The following is a 17,185-nucleotide window of genomic DNA, read 5'->3' as shown; positions in this document are numbered from 1 at the left end:
TAATTTCCATTAGTTCGGTTTTTCGTCCTACCTATTGATATTGATCACAAAGGTAAAAATATACTGTTCAAGTTGAAATTTACCTGCCAGGATATGCAGACGTAAAAAACGGAAAGTAAATAAACTGCCTCTGTGCAGAGTTAAGCTTTCTTCTCCTTAAACTATTTTCTAAATAAACCAACACAGAAAACAGTGTACAAGCCACACATCCATGTTTTAGGAATCTGTTGCATATCCCGCCTCGCCTCGGCCGGTTCTACTGGGGCCTGCTTATAAAGTGGGGACGTTCAGCCAACTGAGGTCTCAGTCTGTCACCGAGTCAGTGGGGGCCCCGTTAAGGTCTGAGGAGGGTCGTCGGCAAGAGGCTATGCCAGGGCACCTGCGGCCCTGCCGCCCTAGCATCTCCGTCCCTCCCGCTTCCCCCTGTCCTGCAGCATCACGGACCTGGCGCCGACAAACCAACACTTGGCTTCGCCCAAGCGGGACACTGGTCCCACCGCCACCCCGAAGCGACACCCCACCAAACAAGAGCAAACGCTGCCAAGACCCCATAGCGCAGAACGCTGCTTTAAGCGCAGCCCGGAAACCGTCGCGGCCGGCGTGGAGTGATGACGTCACGTAGTAACGCTCGGCTTCCTCCCCCTAGCGACTAGCCGCCTTTGAATTTCTTCAGCCCAAGAACGCAGCTTGTTAATACGAACATTTCGTAGCCAGGTACAAACATTTCACAGCAAGTGTTTGTGAATGTCTTCACAGACCTCATCTATTTGGTCCTCACAGAAATTCTCGAGTAGGTAGATAGGAGACTCTTTACTAGCAGTAGCCTCTCTTCAGGGGTAAGAAACCAGACTGAGACCTGACCCGACTGAAAAGAGGTAGGAAATGGTAAAACTTGAAAATGACTCCAGGTTTTCTCACTGCGCAGACTATGGTAACTTAAACATTGCCACTGTTAACTTTACCTTTCTTCCCCCTGCGTGATATACAGTAACAGTCTGTGTTCATGTTTCCTGCTGTGTTGCTGACAATTCCTTTAAACAGAAGTGTGGTGCTTTGCTGGGCTTGGAAAAGTTTAGCTAAATCAGAAAGCAGGTCTAATGAAGTAAGTTTTGCTCAAGAAGGAAGTGAGACAAGGCTTGAGGGAGAAGGTGGGATTTATTTTGGTATGAGGAATGAAGAATTCTTACATCCAAAACTGATGGGAACTAAGGAAATGGCCGTAAGTGAGAAAGCCGATACAAAAACCCAGACCCAGCAAAAGGATCCTTTAGGGTGTAGGTTGGTTTACTCTCATGATATTTTCTAAAGTTAATTTTAATGTCTTTTTTTTTTTTTGCTTCTTATCTGTAGAGAATTTGTTGTATGATCATTCAGTTTATTTTTTTCTAATTTGACCTTTAATTTTTTTCTTTTTTTAAATTTACATACAAATTAGTTAGCATATAGTGCAACAATGGCTTCAGGAGTAGATTCCTTGGTGCCCCTTACCCATTTAGCCCATCCCCCCTCCCACAACCCCTCCAGCAACCCTGTTTGTTCTCCATATTTATGAGTCTTTTCTGTTTTGTTCCCTCCCTGTTTTTATATTATTTTTGTTTCCCTTCCCTTATATTCATCTGTTTTGGCTCTTAAAGTCCTCATATGAGTGAAGTCATATGATATTTGTCTTTCTCTGACTAATTTCACTTAGCATAATACCCTCTAGTTCCATCCACGTAGTTGCAAATGGCAAGATTTCATTCTTTTTGATTGCCGAGTAGTACTCCATTGTGTGTATATAGATAGATAGATAGATAGATAGATAGATATAGATATAGATATATATAGATATAGATATATATAGATATATATATATCCCATCTTCTTTATCCATTCATCCATCGATGGACATTTGGGCTCTTTCCATACTTTGGCTATTGTTGATAGTGCTGCTATAAACATTTGGGTGCATACGTCCCTTCGAAACCACACACCTGTATCCCATGGATAAATACCTAGTAGTGCAATTGCTGGGTCTAGGGTAGTTCTATTTTTAGTTTTTTGAGAAACCTCCATACTGTTCTCCAGAGTGGCTGCACCAGCTTGCATTCCCATATTTTTCTTTATCTTTAATACGAGTGTCACACAGCAATCTCAAAGAATTATTGTAAGGATTAGGTAAGATATTACCAACAAAATACATTTAATTAAATAAACTCTGAAAATAAATCAGTTCCTTGCTTCTTCTCCCTCAATCTCACATTTTTGCTCCATTTGGCTTATCACTTTCTTATTTTGTGATATGTTTTCTCAGTTGATATTTATCCATTTTTATCTGTTCAGCTTTTATAACTTGTAAACAAAGTGACTAATTTCTTCTTTGTGCGCAGAGGAGGAGAAAAAGCCAATGCCAAGAGAGAAGAATAAAGCAGACCATAAGAGATCATGTGTGCACAGAGGGAAGGGAGAATAATTGCACTGATTCATAATAGCTTTCCAGTACCTGGTTCTAGTCCATAATGAGGTTCAGCCACACATCCTATTCATAGATCCATGAGATATACTTACAGCCATCCAATAAATTCTCTTTCTGCCTTGGCCTACTTTGGGTGTGTTTCTGTGTACTTAACAATTATGGTAACATGTATATTTGTAATTTTTATCAAGACCCCCCTGCAATTCCTTGTACCTCATATAGCCCTTCCCCATTTTGATAAACTATATGCCATCATTTTATGAGACATAAACATGTTAGAGAAAAGAGATTGTTTCTTTGCTTTTTGAATTTTGAAAATTGAGACCTCTAAGGAGAATGGAGACAGCTCTGGCAAAGGCAGTACATTTGGCAGAATTACATGGTATAAACACATGGTTTCTCACCTATATAAATTAGAATTACATTTGGCTGCAAGTAGCAGAAAACTCTACTTGTCTTAAATAAGTAGGGATATATTAGTCTCATATGAAAAGTTCACAGATAGTCTCTTCAGGTCTGATGTAGTGACTCCACTATGTTATAATGTCCCAAATTCATTCTTTTTGTTCCATCATCACGTTACCCTTATTTTGTCCCCTCACAGTCACAAGATGGTAGCTGCACTTCCAGGCATCAAGGATATGTTCCGCACAGGAAAAGAGGGAAATGAAAAGATAAAAAGCTTTTTCTAATGAGTCTTTGTTTTTTTGTTTTGTTTTGTTTTTAATTTGGGAAGAGAAGTCACATACACACGAGACTGCGTAGAACATGACCACCCGTAAAAGCAAGAGAAGCTGAGAAATGAAGCGTTTACATATCTTTAACCTACAGAGTACAGGGCAGTAATGGAGAAAATGATTGGAAATGGATATTGAATAAACCAACTCAATATCTGTCTTAGAAAGACTATATAAAAATTTCTGGGATTATGGGGAATCAAGATAGAAAAAAAGTGAGAACTTAAAACATTCACAAGTTCTTAAGCCCGATATTGGTGTTTGGATAACCCAAGAACATTCCCTCAACCCCCAATTCCTTTGCCACATTGAACTATAGAAGTTAGAAATCCAAATACTTTCCTAGTCTCACTTGCTAATTCTAGACATAGTTCTGGGCATGTATGGCATACTTCTGGACAATGTAATGTAAGGGAAATTTTCTGCCTTCTGAAAAAGCTTTTGCTTTTCTGACAAGATAGATCATAATTGGGGGAGCCTGGGTGGCTCAGTCGGTTAAGCATCCAACTCTTTTTTTTTTTTTTAATTTTTTTTTTTCAACGTTTATTTTTGGGACAGAGAGAGACAGAGCATGAACGGTGGAGGGGCAGAGAGAGGGAGACACAGAATCGGAAACAGGCTCCAGGCTCTGAGCCATCAGCCCAGAGCCTGACGCGGGGCTCGAACTCACGGACCACGAGATTGTGACCTGGCTGAAGCCGGACGCTTAACCGACTGTGCCACCCAGGTGCCCCTAAGCATCCAACTCTTGATTTTGACTCAGGTCATGATCTCATGGCTCCTGAGTTCGAGCCTCGTGTCAGGCTCTGTGCTGACAACAAGGAGCCTCCTTGGGATTTTCTGTCTCCCTCTCTCTCTGACACTCCCCTACTTGCATTCTCCCTGTCAAAATAAATAAGTAAATATTGAAATTACTTTTTAAAAAATAGAACATAATTGGTGCTACTGCTTTTTCCCAACTTGACCATTGACGTGACACCTGGAGTGTGGTAGTCATCTTGTAAACCTAAGAAGCATAATGGTGACAGATACAATGACAAAAGCCAACAGCTAAGGTAACTAAGTAGAAATATGTCAGAAGATGAATTCTTAGCTATATAGTTAAGCTGCTATGCCAGTCCTGACATGCATCTCTAGTCATCTTGTTGTGTGAGATAATTGCTTTAACTACTGTTGGTTAGGATTTCTGTTATTTGAAGTTAGAATAATCAGTGGCTATTGTAGCTCCTAAGACAGAACCTGATATACTCTGACTACCTCTCTCCTGTTGAATCCCAGTAAGGAAGGGGAGCATAAGAACCTGAAATCAGTTTAAGGGATGTGAGAACAATAGAACCAATGCCCCCATTACCAGTTAGAACTCAATGTAGTATCAGGCCCACAGAATAAGAACAGTTGAATGTTGTGTGAAGGCAGACAGTCTGAGAGAACTTCATAGGGTTTGCCTCCCACAAGCAGCCACAGGAGGTGCTGAGGGAAAGCTGATCTTTACGAGATCTTAAGGTCAAGAATAAGGGAAGACTTGGTAACAATCTGCTTGGTTAAGTATGTGGTATCTCAATTGATGCTGGTATAAATAGATAAAAATCTTGAGGATTAAATTCACGTCACCATGTGGACATCTGGACACTACATAGGCACAATCCTGGTGTCTACCACTCAAAGAGAAATTTATAAATAAATATTGTTCAAAAAAAAGGATTCTTTTGAATGTGTACTATAAATAGGGTAAGACTTCGTATTATTTTCTAGAAAGCATGTATTTATATCTGCTAGATTTTACACACACACCCCCGCCCAAATAAAAGATCCTCAGGAGACTATGGACTCACTGGACATTCAGATTCCCACACAGAGGCAGTCAGCTTCATCCCCTGTCCGTAAGCCACACTATCAGCTGAGAACATGCTTCATTCCTTTGCTCAACTCACTAAGGAAGAAGAGGGTGTTACGGACAGTTTCCTGTCTCTGTTGACAATACCAACTAAAGCTTAGAAACTAGTGCCTTCTTTTAAGATTATTGTCCCCAGCTGAACCTTTTATCCTGCCCAAAGTGTTCACTGAAAGGAAAACCTCACCCCATCAATGGACATGTAAATGACAACCCTATTAATTGATCCTACTTTGTCCCACAGCATGATTTGCTTCCAAATCTCTATACTTATGATGAAACATGAAACTGTCTCTTACCTACATCTAACACAAATTTTCACACTGAAATATAAAGTATTTCTGCTTATGTAAATAGCTTCTCAATGAGTCGGTCTCTTTGTAGGAAACCTGGCCTAGGAAGTTTTCCCAGATATCAAAGACTTTGCTAGCCTTTCAGTACCTTAGCTCACATAAACTGAGGTGTTGTCAAAGAAACTCTCCACTCTTATTTTTTAAAATTGCATAAAGCAAATGTATGTATACTCTTAGACTGGATAGGCTTCTGAGAATAGAGCTCCAAATGCCTAAAAATCCACCTCTAGAATGAGACAGGATGGGTTTCTAAATGCCAATATTCAAAGCTGAAAAAATCATGGGTGATTTGACATTTGAATTTCTGATTTATGAGATTGAACTGAATCCTTGGACAAAGGTCACAGGGCTCAAGTTATAGCTGAATATATTCTCTGTTTACTGTTTAAAGCTTCAAAGAAGATCCTATCCTGAAATAGAAGCTACACAATCAGAATTTAGAAAAAGTATTGTCACACAGGCAAATACTTGCTATACCCAGGGCATTAGTATTCCCATGCGTTTGCTTTTTTATTTCATTTTCTCCATGTACTAAACCTGTGTTCATTCAGCCAAGTCCTTCCTACCCTTCAAGTCTATCCTAAAGATTAGAAGACTTAAGTCTCTACAAGACTTTGACAAAAACTTGCTTCATTCTGTATTCAGAAGAGAATTTTCCTGTGCACTTTAGAGAACATACCAAGGACAATGACAAAGCAGAGCCCCATCAAGATACCAAACCTTCACGTCAGCTAATGTGAAATTCTATTTTCTTCAGGGAAAAGGAGATAATATAGATTTTTGTCTGTGGTACACTGCTGCTAAAATGTGAGGATGTCCTCTATAATCATGTGGCTTACATAATATCTTAGTCTACTTGATGTTCTGATAACCAAATCTTGTCGATTCATTTATTAACCTTTTCTACTTAGGGTTTATTAACCATATATACAGATATTATACATGATATGTTATAAATATTGCAGGCACGAAATTTGTTCAGTCCATTTATAAAAGTGAAGTACTCCTGCCAAATCACTCTAATTTCTCAAAATACATCTACATTCTGATTTAGAGCAATAACATGGAAATACCATCATCAAGAGTCATAATATCAATTTGATCCAGAACACACTGGCAAACTTCAAAATATGAAGTTTCTCTTTGTCTTCGGCCTTCCACACAGCTCTTAAGCTGCTTGAAATGCTCCAATTCATACCAACCAACCTTACAGGCAGTATTTGGGTCCATTTTCTGCTGCATCTTAAATAAAATAGGATTTTCCTAACCACCCACGATTCAGGCTAATGAACTTAATTTAAATCCTATTAGAGGCCATCTAGGAACCATAATTCAACAATCTAAACACTATTGAAGTGATAATCACTAATCTCCTCCATCTCAGGCTTTTCCAATCTTTGCTAGTCTTTAAAACACAGATACAAATGTTTTTGCATAGAAAACATTCATTTGGGGCATAATTATTCTAAGTAGTTTAAAAACTGGTATTTTGAGTTGATTAGGAATACAAAGAGTTCTTTTGATTATTGGATGAAGTTCTATCAATTACTCCAAGTCAAAGACTTTATTATATTAATGCCACATTGAATCTCTTTTGCGAATTTCTAGTCATGTGCAAGAATTATGGTTTTATTTATCTAAATCTATTTATGTGGGGGAATATGCTGGCAAGGTACTGTTGAGAATGCCATTTTTAATAGATACCAGTTACCACTATAACAAAATCAATACCATTTGCTGATGCAGTACACTGTTTGCTGATGAAATGTATATATAATTATATATTTCTCTAATGTTTTTCTGAAGTGCAACTATTTGCCGCTTTTCAAGGGTCTGATATAGGGCTCTCATATCATAGGTGAAAGCACTAAACAAAGAGCACAGTAGTGGAAGAAGAAATAATGTGCTTAGTAGTTTACCCTCACTATTTCATGATGCTGTATAGCTCACCAGAAATTCTATTAAGCCATTCCCACCAATTCCTTCTGGATTATAGAGAAAATTGAGAATAATCTCTTAACAGGCATCTCTCTCTTTGTAACCTATGTCATATGTCACATTAATCTTTTTCTCCCAACAGACTCTAAGATGGTCCAAGATGATCCTTGTCTCTTGGTGTTCACACCCTTTTATAATCTCCCTCCCTTAAGTGTGACCAGGCCCTGTAAATTAGTTCTAACCAACAAAATATAACAACAGGGATAGAACATCACTTCTGTGATTACAATACATAAAATTGTAACTTCTGGCTTTCTAGGAGACCTCCTGGCTGGCTCTGGCAAAGCAAGCTGCCATGTTATGAACTGCGTATTGACAAGGCCATGTGGCAAGGAAGAGCTGACAGCCAGTGAAGAACTGATGCCCTCAGTCCAACAGCCTGCAAGGAACTGAATTTTGCCAATAGCCACATGAGATTGGAAGTGGATCCTTCCCAGTTGAACTTTCAAATGAGAACCCAGCCCTGGATGATCTCTCGATTGCAGCTTTGTGAGAGATCATAAAGCAAAGGACTCAGTCAATTTGTACCCAGATTCCTGAGCCATAGAAACTATGAGATAATAAATGTGTGTTGTTTAAGCTGCCAAGTTTATGGTAATTGTTATGAAGCAATAGATAACTAATACTCAGTAATCCAGATTTTAGTAATAATATAGTGAAAGTATAATTTCTCATGGGCAATTTTTTTAAATTATGAGATATAATTGGCATATAATGGCAATTCTTTTTTGCCATATAAAAATATGCATATTTTGTTAAGAAATTAATCCTTTGTGTATTTTGAACCTATGTTGAGAGTTTTATTATTGAGGATTAATAATTGCTTGTTATATTAATTATCAAACCTCATAGTCTTTTAATATGAGATACACAGAATAGACACATGGAGGCAGTAAATTGAAGAGTGTCTTTGTCTCACAAATCAAGTTCCATTTTTCTTAGTAACAATCGAACTAGATTCCTAGTAAAAGAAAAATTAGTGTTACAGTTCTACTCTTTTCCTCTTCTCTAGATGATCAAATAGTCTCTCTTCAGTTAGGTAAGAAATTAGAACTGCAACTTCCTTCTTGATCTACATTAGCATTCTTAAATAATTGCACTAGTCTAGATATAAGCATAAAGAAATATAAAGAATATAATCTGGATACAAATATAAAGAAAGCAATTTTTTGTGGGAATGCAAGCTGGTGCAGCCACTCTGGAGAACAGTATGGAGGTTCCTCAAAAAACTAAAAATAGAACTACCCTACGACCCAGCAATTGCATTACTAGGTATTTATCCATGGGATACAGGTGTGTGGTTTCGAAGGGACGCGTGCACCCAAATGTTTATAGCAGCACTATCAACAATAGCCAAAGTATGGAAAGAGCCCAAATGTCCATCGATGGATGAATGGATAAAGAAGATGTGGTATATATATATTTATATACAATGGAGTATTACTCGGCAATCAAAAAGAATGAAATCTTGCCATTTGCAACTACGTGGATGGAACTGAAGGGTATTATACTAAGTGAAATTAGAGAAAGACAAATATATGACTTTACTCATATGAGGACTTTAAGAGACAAAACATGAACATAAGGGAAGGGAAACAAAAATAATATAAAAACGGAGGGGGACAAAGCATAAGAGACTCATAAATATGCAGAACAAACAGAGGGTTGCTGGAGGGGTTGTGGGAGGGGGGATGGGCTAAATGGGTAAGGGGCACTAAGGAATCTATTCCTGAAATCATTGTTGCACTATATGCTAACTAATTTGGATATAAATTTTTAAAAATAAATTTTTTAAAATGAAAAAATAAAATCACCATGTAAAACACACAAATAAATAAATAAAAAGCAATTTTTTTGTGCTTAACACATAAATAAAAAGTAATACAAGCAAGAATTTTCCAGTGATCTCTGAAAAACAGCTCACTGCAAAGTTGTAAATCAGCCCTGTTAATGAAAGTTGACTCAGTACATGTGAACCATTCAGTTAATCATGTTACACATATATCATATAGTTATCTACACCCCAAGAAAAATATAATAATGTCTATTAGAGTCTTTGTATACAAGCCAGGTTAATACTGCAGAGAATTCTGCAGAATTTATCCCTAAAAATATCTTCATAGATCTCCATTGAGCCATATCACTACAATTATTATTATTTACTGACTCTTATATCCAAAAGATTTTCAAAGCATTTTCACACATATTATCCTGTTCAGGTTTCACGACTGCCTTGAGATTGGCAGAGAAGTTATTATTAGTCCCATTTCTAAGTGAGTGGGTATTGTATTCTAGAAATGTGTTCTAGAAATGAGGTATCAGAGATGTTAATTTGTTTTAGGGAAAATTGTTGAAAGCAAAATAGAAATACACGTCTTTTATTACGTTTATAGGAATATTGTTTTTTGTTTAAAAATTCCAATTCATTGGGACCAGCTCTCATAAGAGAAGCACATGGGCAAAATAGCACCACTTCTGCAGGAAGCAATCTAGATACCTACTTGACTCCTAATTCAGTAGGCATTTCCACCTCTAAGCTTCTCGTACAAATTTAGGCTTCACTAGCTTTAGTTAAAAGTAATTTATTTCAGAGACCCATAAACATATTTAATGGCCTTCTCTTGAACTGCATTGAAATCACATTTTAATTTATAAGGTATTCAAATTTTCATTAAAATATCGTTCATGTCCCATTTATAATAGTTTATAATCCCTTTGCCCTTTATAATTTTATCATTCCTGGAAATTCTTTCTCAAACCCTACTTCTTCCATAAAGCTTCCCTGATAATTTCATCAAGTATTAATCTTCACCTTCCTTAACAGTTGTTAACATTCTGTTTAACAGAGCATGAATTTAAGGTGCAATTTGATTGCTTTAATTTTATACATGTAAGTTAGCAAAGCTAGCCTATTTCAGGTCTCTCTTATACAATCTGCACACAATTACAGTTCATTATTGACATAACACAGACGAGTTTATTTAAAATGAGGCATGATAGGGGCGCCTGGGTGGTGCAGTCGGTTAAACGTCCGGCTTCAGCCAGGTCACGATCTCGCGGTCCGTGAGTTCGAGCCCCGCGTCAGGCTCTGGGCTGATGGCTCAGAGCCTGGAGCCTGTTTCCGATTCTGTGTCTCCCTCTCTCTCTGCCCCTCCCCCGTTCATGCTCTGTCTCTCTCTGTCCCAAAAATAAATAAACGTTGAAAAAAAAATTTTTTTTTTTAAAAATAAAATAAAATAAAATGAGGCATGATATTACTTGTATGTACATGCATAGAACTTTATCCTAAATTCTATCCAATTTGGAGCATTACTACATACTGCTTTTTACTATTCTAATTATGTCTTCTCTTACACAGGACTCTGTGGTATTTGAACTATATCATAATGGTAACTTATATCAACTATACAGAGCCTAGTGTCACGCATAGAATAAGGGTTTGGGAGTTACTGACTAGTTAGCTATTATCACAGCAATACATCAGTCACATCAGTGGAAACCAGTGGAGAAGAGGTTGGAGGGCATGGAATATTGTCAGAACTCTACTAATAATGAGCTATATAATCTTGGACAAATCATATAACTTTATATTCCTTCATTATACAACATGAAGAGATTAAACTAACAATCTGTAGATTTATTTTCCAAGCTCATACTGAAGAGAACAAGGTTGCGTAACTTCACTTTTCCTAAAATAATTTTGAGAAAAATCAAGGCAAGATAGTTTAGAGATGCTGCAGACCAGAAAAAGCACAAAGTTTATTGCCTTCCCTAAATAGGACATAAATCAAAGAGTTATATAGGGGTTTTTCACATTTAGAATCACTAGTTCATCTTGGAAATGGTTTCTACTCTGTTTCTTGGGACCTAGATTTTTTACTTTTCATGCTCCAGAGAGTCTGCAACTTTAACCCCAGATTCTGCCAAAGAAATTACTGTCCAATGATCCTTTTGAGTAAACAATACAAAATGAAAGAAACAGATTATTATAGGCTCTATTCTGGCCTATATCAAAGAAGACCAATCAGACCCTATTTTCCTTCTTGACAAATTATTAAAATGTATCAACCTATATAAATATCCATTTTCAAAATACCAAAATATCAAATGTTTCTTTCATCATATGTAAGTCATCAAAGTCCCAGTCATAATCCCAACAATTAACAAGCTGACTCTGAAATGTATATGGAAATTCAAAAGACTAAAATGCTCAAAACAATCTTGAAAAAGAACAAAATCAGAGGACTCACACTCCTGACTTTAAGACTTATAATAAAACTATAGTAATCAAAACAGTGTTGTAATGGCCTGAGGCTCCACAAATAGATTAATGCAAGAGAATAGAGAGGACAGAAATGATCCATACTTACACAGTTGTTTTCTTCTTCAAAAAGGTGCAAAAGCATCCAGTCAGGAAAAGAAAGTCTTTTGAACAGCGTTATTCAAATAACCCTGATTCTCACTCTACACCATCAAGATGGATCATAAACCCACTGACTTAGAAATAATCAAAAGTTTCTTAGATGGGTCAGTGAATACAGTAGCCATTAAAGAAAAAATTGAGGGGCACCTGGGTGGTTCAGTTAAGCATATGACTCTTGATTTATCATGGTTCGTGAGATCAAGCCCCGCATTGGTCTCTGCACTGACAGCTCGGAGCCTGCTTGGGATTCTCTCTGTCCCTCTGTCTTTGGCCCTCCCCTGCTCATGCTCTCTCTCAAAATAATAGATAAATAAACTTTTTTTTTTTTTTTTTAAGGATAAGAGGGGCTCAGTCAGTTAAGTGTCAGACTTCGGCTCAGGTCATGATCTCGCGGTCCGTGAGTTTGAGCCCCATGTGAGGCTCTGTGCTGACATTTCAGAGTTTGGAGCCCTCTTTGGATTCTATGTTTCCCCCTCTCTCTTTCTCTCTCTGCCCATTCATACTCTGTCTCTCTCTCTCCCTCAAAAATAAATAAACATTAAAAAAAATTTTTTAATGATGAGAATAGAAGAACATTTCACAATTTACTTTAAAAAAAAAAAAAAGCAAAGGCCATAATGTAAAGAAAGACAATGACTGAATAAAGTACATTTCTTCAAGAGTTTATTTTTTTCCCTCAAATTTTTACTGAATTGTTTGAAAATGAAATCTTGGGACCTATAGCAATGTTTACAAACCAAAATTGATTTATAAGATATCCTACTGCTTTTCAAAATTAATAATGGGTAGTAGTAATACTACATTATGTTTGTTTAAACCAACTGGGAAAAAATTACAAGACATTTTGAAAATAATTATATATAAATTAAATAAATTTACCTGTTCCTGGATATTTAGAAATTACACCTTTAGCCAACACTGTGCCTAGAAGCTTTGAAACTGAAATCCACACATCATAATTGGAATCTTCAAAGGACTTGAAACATAGTGTGACCACACTATCCAGGTCTGTATTCCACATAAAGATGGCCTCTTTCTGAAGTTCAAGGAGACACTATTTAATTGGAAAAACACATTAATTAAAGACAAAATGTAATTGTCAGGTTCAGATCTATATAAGTTGTAGAAACCATCAAGATCTAACAAAAGTAATATACAAATTCTAAATATCTAAACAATGATTGGGGCGCTTGGGTGGTTCAGTCCATTAGAAGTCCGACATCGGCTCAGACCATGATCTCGCAGTTTGTGAGTTCGAGCCCCACGTCGGGCTCTGTGCTGACAGTTCGGAGCCTGGAGCCTGCTTCAGATTCTGTGTCTCCCTCTCTCTCTGCCCCTTCCCTGCTCATGCTCTGTCTCTCTTTCTCTCTCAAAACTAAATAAACATTTTTTTAAAAAGTACCTAAACTGATAACAGGGACAAAAAAATGAATATTTATTAAAAGTCATAAAAATTTTACTATATAAAACAATGTGGGGGCTCAGTCAGTTAAGCATCTGACTCTTGATTTCAGCTCAGGACATGATCTCATGGTTTGTGGGTTCAAGCCCCACGTAGGGCTCTGTGCTGATAGCTCAGAGGCTGAAGCCTATTTCAAGTTTTGTGCCTCCCTCTCTCTCTGCCCCTCCCCTGCTCTCTGTCTCTATCTCTCTCTCTCTCAAAAATAAATAAACATTTTTAAAAAATGTTTTAATTACTTTAATAAACATTTTAAAAATTTTAAATATACTTCCTCATTTAAAATGTGGCTAGTGCACATTTTACAATAAACATATAGGATCATGCAGAAAATTCCACTGGACAGCACTATGAAGTACTGAATATAAAGAAATACCACAACTCACAATAAATAATCCAATAAAAAATACACAAAAGGTTTTTTTAAAAAAAAGTTTTGAAAAGGTGTTTCAGGGCGCCTGGGTGTCTCAGTCAGTTAAGCGTACGGCTCTTCATTTGTCTTAGGTCGTGATCTCATGGTTTGTGAGTTCAAGCCCTGCATTGGGCCCTGCGCTGACAGGGCAGAACATTCTTGGGATTCTCCCTCTCTCCCCTTCTGTCTCTGCCCCTCCCCTGTTCATTTGCATGTGCAGGTGTGGTCTCTCACTCTCTCTCTCTCTCTCTCAAAATAAATAAACTTCAAAAAAAAAAAAGGATGTTTCATAGAAGTACAATAAGCCAATAAGTACATGAGCAAAGTGCTGAACATCATTAATCAATAGGAAAGTGTGAATTAAAATCACAATGATACATCTGTCAGTACATATCCACTAGAATGTCTAGAATTTAAAGGAATGATAAAACCAAACACTGACAAGGCTGTGTGGTGACTGGAACTTCCTTATGTTACTGGTAGAGATTTTAAATAGTATAACCACTTTGAAAAAATAGTCTGGCATTATAAAACTTAAATATATACCTACCACATGGCTAGCAATTCTACTCCTGGGCATTTACCCAAGAGAAAGGAAAACATGTCCCACCAAGACTAGAATGCAAGTGTTCACAACAGCTTTATTCATAATAGCCTCAAATTGGAAATAGAAGAATAAAATTAAAATTTTGTGTATTTATAAATAAAAGTCAAAGAAAAGGAACAAATGTGCAACAACATAAATAAATCTCAAAAACATTATGCTAGTGAAAGAAACGTAAAACGGATGATATTATTTATATGAAATTCTAGAACAGACAAAACTAATCCATGGTGGAGAAAAAAATTAGACCAGTCATGGTCTCTGGAGGAGGTAAGGGCAGGGATTATTTGGAAAGGGGCATGGGGAACTTTCTGGAGTGATGATCATATTCCACATGGTCATGGTGATTTGCATTTATCCATGCATATGTGTCAAAACTCAGCAAATATACACATAAGATTTACACCATTTAGTTATTGATACACACACACTGAAGTATTTAGGGAGAAGTATACTGATGCCTGCAGTTTACTTTAAAATGCATCAAGAACGATGGATTGAAAAAAGGATGAATAGATAGACAGATATGTGGTAGAGCAAGTAGAGGTTAACAGTAAAATCTAGGTAGTATGAATAGACTGCACTATAAAATTATTTCACTTTAAAATTCTTTCAACTTTGTTATATGTTTGAATTTTTCCTAAGAAAATGTTGGTGAGAAAAAAGATACCCAGGCCTTCCAGAGATAGAATTCCAGTACTCCATTTCCAAAATATAAATTGAGACAAAAAATCATGAAGTCAAAATCAGGTTTTCTCCAGCTCTTTTCCATAGCTTCATCCTACAGTTCCCTGAGCTTCACTTCTCTATCTCATATGAGATAATTCCACCCCTCAGGGATTCTGAGTGTTATCAAAAAGGAAACACTTGGCGCCCTTACAGCTGCAATTTTTACCTAAAGCTCTGCTTTTATCTCCTGTGCAAGAGAAAGACCAGGCTCTGATTTAGAGTTTCCAGATCTTTGTAATCTCATACAAATCAAAATGGGAGTGAGCACTGGCTAGTAATATTATTTCCAAAAATAAAGTTAAAATACGGACTCTGGAGAAAAGAAAATGGTTTAAAAGTATGTAGGTAACACCATTCCCCAATAAAAAGGAACCAGTAATCCTTGGAGAAATGGCCAATGCTAGGACTGATGCAGGAAATATACTAGATGAGCTTGGAGCATATTGTTGTGCCAGATTGTAAGGAAGTGCTTCTTAAAGAAAACAAAACAAAACAAAACAAAACAAAACAAAACAAAACAAAACAAAAAAACACCAAAAATAACATAGTAATGGGAGTATGTCAAAGGGATACAGGATCCATCTGAAAGAGCTCCCTATGGCCAGAGCTGAAAAAACTTGAGCACTAAAATAAATAAAGTACTGTTAGATTATAATTGAAAGTATAAAATATGTATAAAGTCAGACTGATGTAAATCATGAATAAATAAATAAATGTGGGGAAAGAGATGAATCTCCCTTGTCAAAGAATTCCAAATAATTTAATGTAGATACTTCCCTCTCAAAGAGGTTGAGCATAACTCCCCATACCTTAAGTGTACATAGTGACTTTCTTCCACAGAGTACACTATGAAAAGCATAGAGAGAAAGAAGATTTACAGTAAAGTAACCTGACAAACACTACCCCAGCCAGGTGATGAAATGAAAAATAAATGTAATAAGTCATGTCGATAATATATAACTATTGTGAAATAAAAAAATTGAATGGCTTTCATCTTTGGTACCTGAGAGGGAAACTCTTAAATCCTTGGGATTTCCCAAGTACTAGTATCTTTTTCATCTTTAAACCCTTGGGACCACACCTGAGTTTATGCTCAGGACTTAAGACAGAAGTATTTAGGGAGAGACCAGAGAGAGACCAACCATGTGATTAGAGAGTTGGAGCTTTGGACCAGGTGTTATCAGCCCAGCCCAACCTCCTCCATGGAGGGGAGGTGTACTGGAGATTGAGTTCAATCACATAGCTAATGAGTCAATCAACTGTGCCTAAGTAATAAAACCCCAGTATAAAGTCTGAACACCAAAGCCCAGGCAGGCTTCCTGATTGGTGAGCACATGCTGTGCCAGGAGAATGACACGCCCTGATTCCATGGGGAAAGGGTATAAAAGCTCTGTGTTTTGTGTCCTTTATAACAAAGCTGTAATTGTAAGTATAGCTCTTTCCTGAATTATGTGAGCCATTCTTGCTTGGAATTGTGCCCTTAATCTGGAGTCTATGCTAACTCCAGGTAGTTAGCATCAGAACTGTATTGCAATAATGTAGTACTCTTGATATGATGTGATAAAAATGGCACTCTTTCCATGGTCCTCCTACCAAGAAAGATAATCTAATGGTGAAAAGAACTTCACAGAAATTCCAGTTGAGGGACATTCTATAAAATAGCTAATTAGTACTCCTTAAAATTGTCAAGGTCATCAAAAACAAGGAAAGTATGAGAAACTGTCACAGCCAAGAGGAGGCTCAGAAGACATAATGATTAAATGTAATGTGGTATCCTGGATAGGATCCTGGAACAGAAAAAGGATATTAGGTAAAACCTTAGGAATCCTGCCTAAAGTATGTATTTTAAAAATAATATATCAATATTGGTTATTTATGAAAAATAATGTACAAAGGTGAGATATTTGTAATAAGGAAAAGTGGGGGTAAAGAATATGAAAATACTCTGCACAACTTTTCTATAAATCTAAAACTATTCTAAAATTTAAAATTTATTTTAGGGGCACCTGAATGGCTCAGTTAGCTGAGCATCTGACTTCGTCTCAGGTCATGATCTCACTATTGTGGGTTGAAGCCCTGCAGTTGGGCTGTGCACTGACAGCACAGAGCCTGCTTCAGATTCTC

The 17,185-nt window shown here is 37.0% G+C and overlaps 1 protein-coding gene and 1 long non-coding RNA gene across 2 annotated transcripts in view; one reads left to right on the top strand and one right to left on the bottom strand.

The window, feature by feature from the left end:
* NUBPL (nucleotide binding protein like) overlaps positions 1-613 on the bottom strand; it is a 222,123-nt gene extending 221,510 nt beyond the window's left edge. Inside the window, exon 1 of the mRNA XM_003987533.6 lies at positions 445-613. Within this exon, the coding sequence (XP_003987582.3) occupies positions 445-552 (108 nt within the window). The 5' untranslated portion in view covers positions 553-613. The remainder of the gene's footprint in view (positions 1-444) is intronic.
* On the top strand, positions 527-8,021 carry LOC109500798. The gene is made up of 2 exons (XR_002158544.3): positions 527-875; positions 7,694-8,021. It is a non-coding gene; the product is annotated as an uncharacterized LOC109500798 (long non-coding RNA).
* Positions 8,022-17,185: the final 9,164 nt, after the last annotated feature.

The sequence above is a fragment of the Felis catus genome, chromosome B3, assembly GCF_018350175.1.
Source record: "Felis catus isolate Fca126 chromosome B3, F.catus_Fca126_mat1.0, whole genome shotgun sequence".
Taxonomy (NCBI): domain Eukaryota; kingdom Metazoa; phylum Chordata; class Mammalia; order Carnivora; family Felidae; genus Felis; species Felis catus.
The sequence above is the reverse complement of the archived record's forward strand: the minus strand, read 5'-3'. Positions and strand labels throughout refer to the sequence as shown.